Here is a 15,101-nt window from a genome sequence, read left to right as displayed (position 1 = left end):
GCCTTTGTTATCTTTTCAATTGCTGCCTCCTTAGCTAATGTATCCGGATCTGACCAGTCAAGAGCTTCCTGCATAATGTGTTTGTACATACGCATCATACATTAGCACATGAATAAATTAATAATGCTTGATATACTGAAACAATTGGCGTGGTGAAAGAGATCTTTACCTTCACATCCTTCCATGCTTTCTCCACTCTGGTTCCCTTTTTAAACAATCTGAACGACTTCACATTGATTGGAAAGTAAGAGGCATCTGTTGCTATTATCCCCACAAATCTTGAAAACTTTGCACATAGGTCAGCTGGTTCAACTGCCTGCCCATGTTCATTGAATACCAACTTCTCTAGTTTCGTTACAGCAAATTTTCTCTTATTTTTTCCTCTTCCTAATCTCTTGCGCTTACCTAGTTGCGAATCAGTGCCCGTTTCATTCCCCACATCATTTGTTGGCCTCGATGATTCACCATTTTGTCCCAAAAGTTCATTTGGTTGGCAAGTTGAGAAACCCACTGCATTGCTCGATCCATTGGTTTGATTTTGAGTTTGGACAACTATCTCATTCTCAGTTTCATTAACGTTGTGTGTGGTATCATCATTCACACCTCTAAGCAATGTGTACATAATGTCATCGCTTTGTCTTAAATCAAAGCCATTCAGTGGAGGTTGGGTCTCGTGGTCTTGTGCTAGGTTAGTGAACAAAGGTCCAGTATGGGGTACGTAGTGATTAAGCATCTGTACACTAATTAAGAACATTAAAAATCAATTAAATTGCAAAGATGCAAACATACATAAGTCATGGAAATTCACCATAGATGAAGCTAGATATAAGGGCGATTGATAACTAAATTCACCATTTTGGTGTGATGAACTAATAGTAATTAATGACAATGTAGAGAAGTAGTCAAATAAGGCTGAAAGTTCATTAATCCGAAAAATTGAAAAGGTTAAAGTTGGTGAGACACCCAGAAAAGAAAAAAAGCAATGAGGAAGTGCATAGTGGGGACTGTGGATAAATATTCAAATAGACATGTCTCTGTTCTATATTGACTCTAATTTGCTACCTTACTCTGTTCTCAATCTGCCTCCCTTCACCATCCTCCTGTGTTGTCAAGGCTAGCTGGTATTCTCTAATCTCTCTCTCTCTCTCTCTCTCTCTCTCTCTCTCTCTCTCTCTCTCTTTCTCACAAATATGTAAATGATAGTTAAATAATATGTTAAGGTTTAAGTTTGAAACATATTGCAGCTGACATGATCTAACAACAGATTTCAAATTGGGTATGGATTCTCTTATAAGTATAACTAATCCTAACCAGAAGTCAGAAGTTTGGTTACCAAAGTTTTCCAGTTCTTGAAAATATTTTGAACTGAAAATGTGAGTGTCTAATTAAGTTGTTGTACCGCAGAAGCCCTATTCTTCAAATGTATACTTAGTGGCTGATTAATGAGTTAAATAAGAACAGAAAACAAAGCCAGAGTGACCATGAAGCTGCGCTCAAACAACAACACCAATGGAGAATATTCAATATAAGCAATCATATATGCCAAATCAAATATATTTCAAGGACCCAAACATACAGAACTCATGAAAATGACCCATATCTGAAGCTATACAGGGCGAATGATATATTTACAGAGATAGACAGAGCTACCGACATGGGGTTATTCAGAGAGAGCGAAAGAGATTGTGAGAGAGTATTATCTACCTTCAAGAATGGCAACCAATCAGGCACACCCACTTTGCCACTGAATATTTAAGCTCCAACGGACCAAGAATCTCGCAGACTATGGCGCCGATCAACAAGAACGCATCCCCTGATTCATCAGGTGGAACTGAACAGGGACCATTGGAGGACCGGTCTGTATCGACTGGGTGGTCTGAACGAAGGTGGTGGGTTTATAATGGGTCCTAAAAGCAAAGTTGGCTTAAAATAGGCAAAAAAAACCCTAATTCCCATGTAATTTTAAAATAAAATATTTGCACCCATTATTTAATAATAAAACTTTCCAAAATATCTGAATAATTGGAGGGAAACCACTTGTACCTAATGGATGGATAATGATTTGTAGAGCTCTTAAAAATATAGCGGCAGTTTTAAAAACCTTCAGTTTGGAATAGTTAAAATATATCACACTGCTATTATTAAAAAGTTAAATCCTTGCACTTTATTTTCCATATTTCACAGTTTTCCAATATGTGTCATAATGCATTCAAAAACTCACACGGGTGTAAAATTAGGCGCCAACCATTCAGTATAGCAATTCATTCCTATTGTTTCCCTCCAACCATTCTGAGTTGCCTCCTTCAGTTTCATCCCTCAAACATTAATGAATATTTTTGCTTTATGTATTGCAATGGCTGGGGTTAGATTTGTTCTTTGCTTACTATATTCCAATGTATGGGGTTGGATGGAAGAAGAGTATGGGTTGTTGTGCGGCATGTATGTATGGCTTGTCCTACATCAGACTACTAGGCAAAATATATAGCATAAAATAAAACATAATACATACACTTTTTCTGCAGTCTTAATAATACATCTACATAAAACCAGTCATTGCTACTAATATGGTCACAAGTAGCAAACATATATTACATTCATGGATATATGCATGATATAGGTAACACAGTCAAGTCAGCAACTTTGTTGGGCAGTGGCAAACTTCATGCTCGTGAGCTATTTTCCTGACTCCAATCCGTAGGTCTCCCTCAGATATTCAGCGTAATCACTGTCAGTATCAGATAAGTTGTTTTCTGGCTGAGTGATCCTCGCCCTGTTTGCTCTTTTCTTCAGTCGAACCTTGCGAGGTTCCGGATTCGGATTAACAACTCCATCTTCATGTTGCTTGTGCTTCCTAATATGCAATGGGAAAGGACAATCTAATGTAAGCTGTGAGTGAGCTGTTAATAAATTTTGACATCAAGTGAAGACAGCAAAAAATTCATAAGCAAATCTTTAATTAAGTTTCCATTTACTTGATCAATTAATAAACAAACATCCCCATGTGATAAAACACCAAACTCATTTAAAACAATTCTAGGATCTTAAAGATCACTTTTTAAAACCTTTTAAAAGTTTGCCAGCAAGTGTAATCGTCACTGAAAGTCCGGTCTCAAATTGGGAGAATCGGTCCTCAGAGCAACTCTAAATAGAGAACCGGTCTTCAAAGGAAAGGACCGGTCCTCTAGCCAATAAAATCAGAGCCACGCTTACTGGAGTTCCGGTTCTCAATGGACAGATCCGGTCCTCAAGGCCGGAAATCCAGAATAACACGTACTGGAGGTCCGGTCCTCATGAGAAAGGACCTGTCCTCTAGCTCATAAATTCTGCGCCACGCTTACTGGAAGACCGGTCCTCAATGTGAATGGTCCGGTTCTGAAGCCCAGAAAATGAGAGCAACACTTACTGGAGGTCCGGTCCTGAATAGAGAGTACCGGTCCTCTAGCCCATAAATTCATCGCCAGGCATACTGGAAGACCGGTCTTCACTGTGAATTGTCCGGACCTGAGGCCCAGTAATTCAGAGTAACATTTACTGAAGGTCCGGTTCTCAATATGTTAGAACCGGACCTCTCGCCCAACAATTCATCACTACGCACACTGGAAGACCGGTTCTCAATAGAGAGAACCGGTCCTCAACCCCTGAAATTTCTAATCGACTTACTGGAGGTCTGGTCGTCACATGGTGAGGTCCAGTCCTCAAGCCTTAAACACAAACACGAGTACACTTACAAATCTCCCCCTTCCACGTTTCCTAGACAACACCGCTTATAGATACAGATACAAGACACAAGACACAATTTAAACACATAAACCTGTACTAAGTGTTGCACCTGCAAATAATAGAAATTACAAACCAACACAACCTGTGGAAAACAAGGGAAATAAATGGAAACCAAAATAGAAAGGATTCAATGTGCATTAAGAATTGAAGCACAACAAAATATTACAACCATTGAATCAGTTCAATAAGATCCCAAAGTTAACTGAAAACACTACATCTCCCGCTTTTTGGCTAGGAAAAACCAAAGGCCTATTACAAGAAGCACTAAGGATAAAAATCAGGTAAGCGATCCTTTAGTTCGCTTAGGGTCGAGTGGATGTCGTGCAGATCCCCAGTATACCGCTGCTGAAATGCATCCATGCGGTTATCAAAAGCATCCAGGCGAGAGTTAACTGCTGAGAATCCAAGGTCAAGCCGCTCCATGATGGAGACAAAGTCCGGTGCAGCAGGAACTCCAGAAGAAGACGGCTCAGAGGGAGCAGTAGGAGCTGGAGGAATTGCCTCGGGAACTTGAGCCACCACAGACCGGGAGTTAGCATCACTTTTGCGCAAAACCCATCCGTCAATCGGACCATCCGGATCCCATAGTGGATCATCATCCATCACAGGAATGTCAGAACGTTCGGCAAGGCGAGTGATGAGACAAGGAAATGAAAGTTGAGAATTCACATTTTTTACCGTGCGACCACATTCCACAAGATGAGTGCAAATGATGTCCTCCAAAGGAACAGGAACATCAGGGGTATTCAAGGCAATCATCAACCTACACGCTTCATCAGAGATGCGGGATTTTTGACTCGTGGGATAAACATTGCATCGAACAAACATAAATAGCATACGGAATAGTTGTGTGCAATTTCCAGAGATGACGCGATGAGAGGCAGGGGGAACGAATGTTGGTGCATCATAAAGGGTGGTGATAATGTGTTCCCGTGATAAGGAAGACGTGAACTTAAGAAACTTTTTATAATCAGTTTTGCCAGAGGAGGGTAGTTTACAAACACTACGAATGTCATCACGAGTAATCATACATTTGTGCTCCCGAAGAAACACATGTGAATCCTTGGTTACTTTGAAATCGGGAGGAAAGTTGGCATAAAACTCACCAACAAGATTGATATTGTATTTAGGGAAGGATTCGACATATGGTCGCAGACCACGTGCCGCTAAAATATTCACGAAGTCAGCACTCATCTCTCGAATGACAATTGGACGCTCAGATATAAAACCTCTATCTTCTATCACCTCCCAACGGGCTTCACAGTCCGCATTGCGAAACCGTCTATACTGACTTGAGTCATCCCTAGGAATAGGAGTCTCTTCCTGAGGTTCGGAAGAACTCGCTTGAGATTTCCGTTTCTTGGCAATGGGCTGCTGAGAGGATGCTTTCTTAGGGGCCATTAAACTAGTCACCTAAAAATTACAAGATGCCATACCATCAAGGGAAGATGATGAATAAGACCAACAACCCAAGGACAATTAACAAAATGCAAAAACACATATAATCCCAACAATTCCAGTATTCATTAGCCACAAATAATCCCAACAAATTACACAAGGGAACACAACCCAGCAAACAAACCCATGGTCCCAATCAAGTTTAGATAAACATAAATTGTATGTTTCGAGAAAGAGGACACATACCGGAGAGGACAAGCCATACCATCCATTTCGAACATTTTCAGAAAATAAGTGGAACCATGAAGAAACAAGCAACAAAGAAGACAAAGCAAGTTAGAAAACATCAAAAATATATTAACATACTGTGGGTAAGGAGAAGGAAGGTCCGGTCGAAAATTAGAGGAATACCTTGGTGAAGAACACAAAATATACCAACACAAATCAGTGGGTAATCTTCAGAAGGGGCCGAAAAGTGAGAGGTCAGAACAAATTTTGAGATGTAATGTGATTTGATGAGGGATTGGGAGGAGGAAGAGAGAAGAAAATAAGAGAGAGTGAAGAGAAGAGGAGCAACGCGCGCAGAGTAGAAAGAGGGGGCACGGGACACGAGCCACGCAGGAAAGAAAGAGGGAAAAAAAATGAAAAAAAATGACGGAATATTTTGGTGAAAAAATACAATGACCTAAGGAGGTCCGGTTCTCAAAAAGGAGGTCCGGTTTTCAATTCAAGCAGAAATGATGGATCGCCACTGGAGGACCGGTCTTCTGAAGAGAGGTCCGGTTCTTACTTCAAGCAGAAATGATGGATCCCCTCTGGAGGACCGGTTCTTCTCAAGAGAGGTCCGGTTCCAATTCAAGCAGAAATGATGGATCGCCTCTGGAAGACCGATCTTCCCAAGAGAGGTCCGGTTCTCAATTCAAGCAGAAATGATGGATCGCCACTGGAAGACCGGTCTTCTCAAGAGAGGTCCGGTTCTTCCTTCAAGCAGAAATGATGGTTCGCCTCTGGAGGACCGGTCTTCTCAAGAGAGGTCCGGTTCTCTGTTGCTTATATTTTTTTTTTTTTTTTTTGGGTTTTTTTTAATACGAAGTTTGTGCAACCGCACCTAATAACCACATAAATACATGCCCTTTAACGTTTTTTTATTTAGTATACAATAAACAAGCATAATGAAATGCATGAAGTCCAATTCAAGGAAGCACATTTTGGTGCATGCTTGACAATAAAACCAATGATTTAACAAGCAAGACATTAACATAATCAAAATATTAGAACACGCAATAATTAATCCTTACAGAACCTTAGGTTTTACTAATATAAGTTACTAATAAAAGCCTCTTTGGGTGTAGGAGAAAAAGGACCTATGCTTACAATTTCTTTTTCAACATGGTGCATTACGTACTGTTTTGTTCGTACGCTTAGTATATCCATAATCGAATTGGACATTTTTTTCAGCAATTTGATTACCTTTGTTAGCATGAACTAACCTGTCATTTGCAGATCGCTGGCCAGGAATTGGTTCTCCAAAGAAGTTGGTGTCACCTCGGCCGTTTCGGTGAGGAAGAACGTGTCGAGTTGCTGGCACCCAATTCGCCAACACAGAATTTTGGAAATCCCTCATTTCATGAGGATTCTCACTTGAATCAGTTTGCGAGCACGCATCCGAGGGTGGTGTATCATAACTTGAGTCTTCAAACCATAACTCCCGATAAACATTAAGGTTAATTGGGGTTCTAACTTTCTTAGGCATGATTATGTTTTATATATGTCAAGTGTGGCAGAGTGAGAGCATTGAATGGTTTATGGTGCATATATAGTAGAAATAAATGACAATCAACACTACACTCCATGCACATGCTTGCTTATCATACGAATGTTGACTATTTGTCATTGAAATGAATAAAGTTCCTGCACTTAGCAGTTTTCAGGTGCATGCAGTGGGAATCTCTGGTGCATGCAGTGGGAATCTCTGGTGCAGTAGCTCCTCACCACTCTCTTACCAAGTTAGTAATTTGAATAATGTTTGCATCGTTATGCACACATGTATTATTGGTCTGTACTCAATCAAACATCAGGGGTATAATCCACTATTTGCCTTGTGTGTTATGACATAAAGCTGTCAACCAATTGTCCATTTCACAATAATGAACTCCATACCAAGCTATTTTGTCTAGCCTCATCAGTGTTTCAATTATTTTTCTAGACAACAATGTTTCAATAGTTACGACTCTATAAATATGTAATATCTACATAGAGTGATAGAAAAGCATATGGGTGCTGCATTTGCTTTTAAAATAAACAATCATGAGGCAAGGTAGTAGCGCATCCAGTAAATCCAATCGTCCCTTAGAAAATGGAGAGTCACCATGTGCTCATCCTCATCCACTGCATTCAGAAGCGAATCCTTCTCATCAAATTGTTGGACATACAGTGGATTTCAATAATTTTAAGGAAGACCTAGTTGCATTTGAGCTCCCGAAGGGTATAGAGGCGCCAACACCATGCTCACCACTCGATGAGGGCCAGAATGTTACGAGTCTTAGTCCTTCTAGGAGCATTTCTAGTTCCCCAAGAGGTATGCCAATTGGTCCTCAATGGTCACCATTGGTGGAACCTCCTACACCTTACATGGAGGTTAGAGAGGTATATAACCACAACACAGAACCAAAAAATAGTGGATCAAAGAGCCCTGTGAGGGATCCAAAAATAGCGTACCCGATCTACAATTGCATTAAATACTTTAAATACTAGCCTTGTTTCATATATTGTCCAGTGCCCTGTTATTTTGTTGATCATCTTAAGGTTACCAAATGAATCCATGTAGATCTTCAAAAGTATCGGGTTATTCATATTTGCACATAATATATAATATCCATATGCTATGGAAGCAAATTCGATTACAAAACAACCATCTTATGGTGATGAAAAGAAAGTAAGCACAGTAAGAACTATGAGTATAAAGTTCCGTATTGCATGCCTGAAAATACAACATGTGAATCTAATCTACTTGTTTTCTGGATATTGCAAGTGACTTATCTAAGTTCAGATCAGCAGGAACACAAATTGCAAACACCAAAGTAAAATATGTTCACATGTTCATTCGAGGGATATAATTAGTCATGGGCGAAAAACCAAATCACCTCCTCATGATGTTTGCCATAAAGTGTGATATTCAAAATAAGATTTACCTGGCTGTCCATTTAAGTCACCAAAACATCTTCCACATCTGTTCGGACCTCTACTTCGTCGACCACATTAGTGGCATCATCCAAGTTTTGAGGTGCAGAAATATCATGGGTTGTTACTATGCCCATGTCAAAATAATCTCTAGGCCTTGTTTTCACGGCAACATGCCAAACTGGTTGATTTAGATCTTGCACATAAAACACCTGATGTGCTTGTGACCCTAAAATAAATGTGTCCTGTGGGGGCATCAATCGACTGAAGTTCACTAATGTAAACCCATATTCATCTATTTTAATACCACTTTGGCGGCCTTGCCCATTTATCCAGTCACAATCAAATAACACCACATGTCGGTCATTATGATAGTCTAAATCAATAATGTCATTCAGTACACCATAATAGTCAACCATGGATGAGCTCGGATTAGTATCTTCAACTATAGCATAATTCTCATTCTCACCTTGTACAAATACTCCACTATTTTGTGACTGGCCAGCCTCATCAACAGATTTCACATGGAACCGATAACCATTCATTATGTATTTTTTCCAACGACCAGCTCGCCGACTCGGTCCACTAGCCAATGCACACAAGTCGTCACTAATGTTGCAAACCCCACGATCTATTTGGTCATCGATCTGCATAAATGACCAAATATTATACACTATTCCGAAATATATCAACATCATTCTAAATATATCAATTACTAGCAGGATACTAACATGTATTCGAAACCACTCCGGAAATGACAAGTGCGCTAATTGTATAGATGCTGCTTCACTTATGCGTGGTCCTCGATTTGCCCTCTCACGAGCAACGTGGTCCCTAATAAATGAAATAAATGATAAGATGGTTTGACAATTATTTGAAAAAAATGAAACCATCCAGTATTATCAAATTCACATCAACATCTTATGTATTGCACCTTATATAAGGTTGGACTTCGGGGCAGTTGAGCAACACATGCAAGTGTGCTCTTTCCCATTTTGATTGGTCTAGGTTGAATAATTCAACTCTCCCAAGAGATCTTCCAGGTGCTGAAAATATTACTAGTCCGTCACGTGCACCACTCCCTACCGCATCAACATTTCGACCAGGCCTATTTCGACGTGTAACAGTTTCGTCCCCAAGATACATAGAGCAAAAAGTTAAACACTCTTCAACAATATACCCTTCGGTGATGCTGCCCTCGGGACGATATTTGTTACGAACATATTTCTTGAGTGTTTGCAGGTATCTGCATAAAATAATTAACGTGGTGATGAGCATAAGTAAAAGAAAACTAACCCAAAGTGTAAAATATATATATATATAACTTGTGCATGTTTGATTCATGTAACAGAGGAGAATAAAGCAAATAATAAATAAAATATATTTATACATTACATACTGCGTTTTTAATACCTCTCGATTGGGTACATCCACCTGTATTGTACAGGACCAGCTATTGCTGCTTCATCAGCAAGGTGAATAGGCAAGTGAACCATTGAGTCAAAAAATGCCGGCGGCAATAACTTTTCTAATTCACATAATGTAATTGCGATTCTTCGAGACAAAACTTGAAAGTGACCAGTAGTACCAACCTTAGAACAGAGGTTTCGAAAAAATGAACTAAGCTCGAGTAGCACACGAATCACATTTCTTGGTAAGATCCCACGAATTGCAATAGGAATCAAGTACTGCATAAGTATATGGCAATCATGGCTCTTTAGACCTATTAATTTCTTCTCTTCAACTTTAACACATCTGGCTATGTTGGAGGCAAACCCATCAGGAACCTTGACTGATGCAAGGACTGTGCACATTGACGTTTTTTCTTCATTTGATAAGGTGAAAGGGCTCGGGGGTAGTTTTGTTCTTCCCCATTCAAGTATGGGATGTAGTTTTTTTTTCAGTCTTAGATCCACCAAATCCAAGCGAGCCTTGTATGTGTCTTTGTTTTTCCCATCAATACATAACAACGTCCCCAAAACACTATCTGTGACGTTTTTTTCAATATGCATCACATCCAGATTATGTCGAATAAGAAGATCCTTCCAATATGGTAGATCGAAAAAAATGCTTTTTTTCTTCCATGGACCATCGTACTTGGCAGCATCATGTTTGCGCTTGCGAGTTAAAGATTTCTTTTTACCCTTACCGAATTGAAAGGTTAACCCACTTAATGAAGCCAGACACTCTGCACCTGTCATAGGAATTGGTGGTAAACCATGCTCTTGGGATCCGTTAAATGAATGAGTCAATCTTCGAAACCGATGATAGATAGGCAACCATCGACGATGACCAAGATAACATTCTTTTTGACTTACATTCAACCTTAGAGAATATGTCCCATATGCACATTGTGGACATGCCTTCTTCCCTTTAGTGCTCCAACCTGAAAGCATCGCATATGCTGGAAAATCATTAATTGTCCATAAAACGGCAGCACGCATGATGAAAGTCTCTTTTTTCACTGCATCAAATGTTGGTAACCCATGTTCCCAAAGAGTCTTCAACTCCTCCACTAAAGGTTGAAGATAAATATCTATATCATTTCCAGGACTCTTAGGACCGGGAATAAGCAAAGAAAGCATTAAGTACGGTTGTTTCATGCATAGCCACGGTGGAAGATTATAAACTGAAATGATCACCGGCCAAGTACTGTGGGATAAGCTCATCATACCGAAAGGATTAAATCCATCACTAGCCAACCCTAAGCGCACATTACGTGGCTCTGAACCAAAGGATGGATCCAAACTATCTAATTTTTCCCACGCTGGGGAGTCTGCAGGATGCCTAAGCACACCATCCACCTGTCTGCGTTCGGCATGCCATACCATAGAATGTCCGGTATGATGTGACATATAAAGACGTTGGAGTCGTGGTCCCAAAGGAAAGTAACGTAACACCTTATTAGCAACTTTAGTACGAGTGACATGTCCGGCCTCTATGTTTTCCTTGTAACGTGGTTTGCCACACACATGGCATGATGTATTGTTGGCATGCTCCTTCCAATATAACATGCAATCTTTTGGGCATGCATCAATTTTTTCATAACTCAAACCCAAGTCAGTAATGAACTTCTTCGTCTTATAAAAACTGGGTGGCAAATTCACCCCTTTCGGAAACCAATCCTTTAGCAAAGTCAACAATTCTGTAAAAGATGTGTTGGTCCAAGAATGCAAGCACTTGATCTGATATAATCTCACCAAGAAGGAAAGCTTAGTTCTACCACAGCCTGGGTACAACTCTACTTTAGCATCCTCCATCGCATGGAAAAAGCTTTCAGCAGCAGAAGTGGGCCCAGAGGGCGGGGAGGTATCATCATTAGTTCCAGCAGTATATTCAAACCCATGCATTCCAAAGGCATCATGCAACATACCAGTCATATCTTCATTCTGAACATGGGTTGCTTCGGTGTTAGGCCTAGGCAACTGCTCCCCATGCGATGTCCATGGTGCATTAACATAATCTTCGTCCATACCATCAACAAAAATGTGTTCTTCAACTTCTATAGGTGACTTCCAATACCGATTACAACATTGACTACACGGGCACTTAATGTGCCCATCAAATGCGGATACTCTTAATGCATGGGCGATGAATGCACGTAGCCTTGTCAAATATTCGTCACTCATACGATCCAAAAATACCCAATCTTTATCCATTGAGAAGTCACTATCTGCCTAGTAATTAGAAGAAAACTAAGTCAATTTGCAGAAAAAATCCAAAAAATAATAGCAGACGAAGCCCATAAAGATGTTCAACAAAAAAGTGGATGTACGAACAGTAGGAAATATGCTTGGATGCAGTTTCCCAATACATCCTTATGACAATTGATGGATATATTCAAGAATTAATTTTAATTTCTACTGTAACCACCTGCTCCATGTTCATTTGCTTATACCCAAAACTGCCAAGGCCAATACAGAGAGAGAATAATAAAAACATGGGTTGGGAGGAAGAAGGATAACTAAATGGGATCAGAAAATTGAGTCATTTTTTCACTACCTTTGTTGATAACAATTATATCTACATGTAAATAGAAATTGAGACAACAACAAACTTGATTTCAATTGTGAAAGCGCACAGACCAAGCTTCAAGTGTTCTTCTTTGTTCTGTATTTAGAATCTTAAAAAAAAAACTGCAGGAATATAGGTCAGCTCAAATATACAAGTAGGTATTGTAATATTAAAAATGCAATACTAAAAATTAAATGCTTGCTAAATTAAAATGTCAAACAAAATACATACGTATGGGGATTATTCATCACGCAAGTGTGACAAACCAAATGCATACTCATATGATATATTCATAACATATATTATAAAGTCATGAACCTCAAAAACTGGGAATTCCTAAATTGCAATCAAACCCAATATTTCTATTGTTCTAAATCAATCAGATGTAGAGCAAATAATAGGTGAGTCTAACATGTAATAATTCAAGTTCAGATTGCCAGGTTCTCCTTGTCAATTCCTCATCTCATTAATCTAATCCGGTCTCGTGGTCGTTGTTCAACTTCATAGCCAACAACTCAGAATGGGGATGAAGTATAAGAAGACTACCATTACATACTTAATTAGGCAAATTTGGGATATGAGTATACTAAATAAACCCATACCTGGCCTTAGTTGATCCGTGAGCGCAGAAAAATTTCTCAATCAAAGGGGGGAAGAGAAGTGGGTTTCGCTCCTGCGCGCGGTGGGTACTGCTAATATCATTTATTTCGCGTGATAAATTGGAGAGGGAAGGAGGAGGGTTAATCCTTCATATCGCATATGCCATATCAGTGTGGTCATGGCACAGTATGTAAACCGTGACTAATAGATAAAATCTGACAGTAATGATGGATCGCCTCTGGATGACCGGTCATCTCAAGAGAAGTCCGGTTCTTAATTCAAACAGAAATGATGGATCGCCTCTGGAGGACCGGTCTCCTCAAGAGAGATCCGATTCTTAATTCAAGCAGAAATGATCAAGCGCCTCCGGAGGACCGGTCTTCTCAAGAGAGGTCCGGTTCTCTGTTGCTTATAATTTCAGGATTTAGGGTAAACCGTGACAGTGGCAATAGTAATATTGATCATGGCACAGTATGTAAACCGTGACTGAAAGATAAAATATTACTTTAGGAATAGGCACTGCATGAAAACAGTGACTAATAGTTTAAATATACACAATTTATTCAAAACCGTGAGACTTTGGATAACCAGCAAACTTGTACACAATCCGAACAGTACTTAGTACATGGCACGGTTTGGACTACTGTGAATTACTACATGTCACAGTTTGGTCATCTGTGACTTAGTAAATGCGAATGTTGTACTCATTCATTTATCGGCTCCGTTCCAGCGGCTCCACGTAGCCGAAGCCGCTGAATTTTAAAAATCCTCACAGTTACCAGTGCCCATTATTAAATTACTCACGGTTATACCGTGAATACTAAGTTTGAGTCACTGATTGCTCAAAACCATGTTTGGAAATGCTGTAATCTCATTCGCCTCATAACTGTGAGTCATTATTCGTGCCTACTGTCCATTTTTCCAGTAGTGAATTCAACCGAATCCATATATTTGACATTTGAGAGATCCATCTTGAAAGGATTCTAAACGAATCCAAAAGCCGTCTTGGAAGATTCTAAACGAACCCAAAGGCTTGATTCAACACGTCATTGGAGGAGAATTTTGGTTGAATCCCAAAACAGAGATAAAATGAATGGCATAGAAGGACAGCTACCTGTAATGTTTGTTCTGGCGACTGCACTTTTGCTTTCTACACCTCCCTTTCCTTAGCCTTTTGGCGTCCTCTCTCTTTTTTCTCGATCCCTTTTTTGAAGTTGCTCACCATACGCTAAGAGATGAGAATGTGATGAGATAACTCATTTGAAATCAAACTGATCTTATCAGGGATTGATAATCTTCAATTCAAAATTGATAATTATCTTTCAATTATCCTTTATCATAAAAATCTCATATTTATCAACTTCATGCATTTCAAAATGTGAAGCTGATGCACAATTTTTCTTTTATCCAACTTAACACCAGCCGCCTATTTGACGTGGGGCTCTATCCTTTTATTTTTTTTGAATTTTTATGGTTCAACATACGTCATGTACGTGGTCCGATTGTATTAGAGAGGAGGAGCAACTTGAGTTAAGGGCCAATGGAAACATTCATTTGCTTGCAAATATTGAGATCGATATGGTAAGCGCGCTTGAAGTGATTCCAAGTAGTGAGGCAGAGTACGTTAAAACATGGATTTAGGATAACGTTATCCATTTCAAACTGAAAAGTAAAAAGAAAAAAAGATAGACTTGATAAGGGGAAAAGTAGAAAGATAGAGACTTAAATTGGTAAGGAAGAGTGAAAAATATGGATTTAGGATCAATAATGCTAGTTGTCCCATATTTTTTTCCTTATATTTGTATCTCACCTGATGTGTCATATACCTAATTAACACAATTGGAAGTGGTACAAAAAGTAGAACTCAAGTAGAGAAAAGGTCTAGCTTTTTTTGGGCAAAAGAGAAAAGGTTCTAGCTAGACTCGCAAACAACTGGAGATTAATTTTCTTTTGTTGGACACAATGAATGAGAAGTGTTAGTAACTGAGTCCGAATCTTCTACCCATTTTTTTTATTGATATTGTACTTATGTCAAAATCACGTTATTTTAGAATTTTATTTAATTCTATTTATGTAAATTCTAAATGCTAAACTTAAATTCGAAAACTTTAAATTTTTAAACCCAATAC

General features: G+C 39.2%; 1 protein-coding gene across 1 annotated transcript; it reads right to left on the bottom strand.

Annotated features, from left to right (window-relative positions):
- Positions 1–8,393: 8,393 nt before the first annotated feature.
- LOC147277210 (uncharacterized) lies at positions 8,394–12,068 on the bottom strand (the record flags this gene model as incomplete). Its single annotated transcript, XM_086255608.1, has 4 exons — positions 9,772–12,068; positions 9,293–9,604; positions 9,090–9,192; positions 8,394–9,005 (listed from the first exon to the last, which is right to left on the bottom strand). Coding segments are annotated over exons 1-4 (3,273 nt in total), but the record flags the coding sequence as incomplete, so codon positions are not given.
- Between the last annotated feature and the right edge of the window lie 3,033 nt (positions 12,069–15,101).

Source organism: Dryas octopetala, chromosome 8 (genome assembly GCF_963921425.1).
Source record: "Dryas octopetala chromosome 8, drDryOcto1.1, whole genome shotgun sequence".
NCBI classification, from domain to species: domain Eukaryota; kingdom Viridiplantae; phylum Streptophyta; class Magnoliopsida; order Rosales; family Rosaceae; genus Dryas; species Dryas octopetala.
The sequence above is the reverse complement of the archived record's forward strand: the minus strand, read 5'-3'. Positions and strand labels throughout refer to the sequence as shown.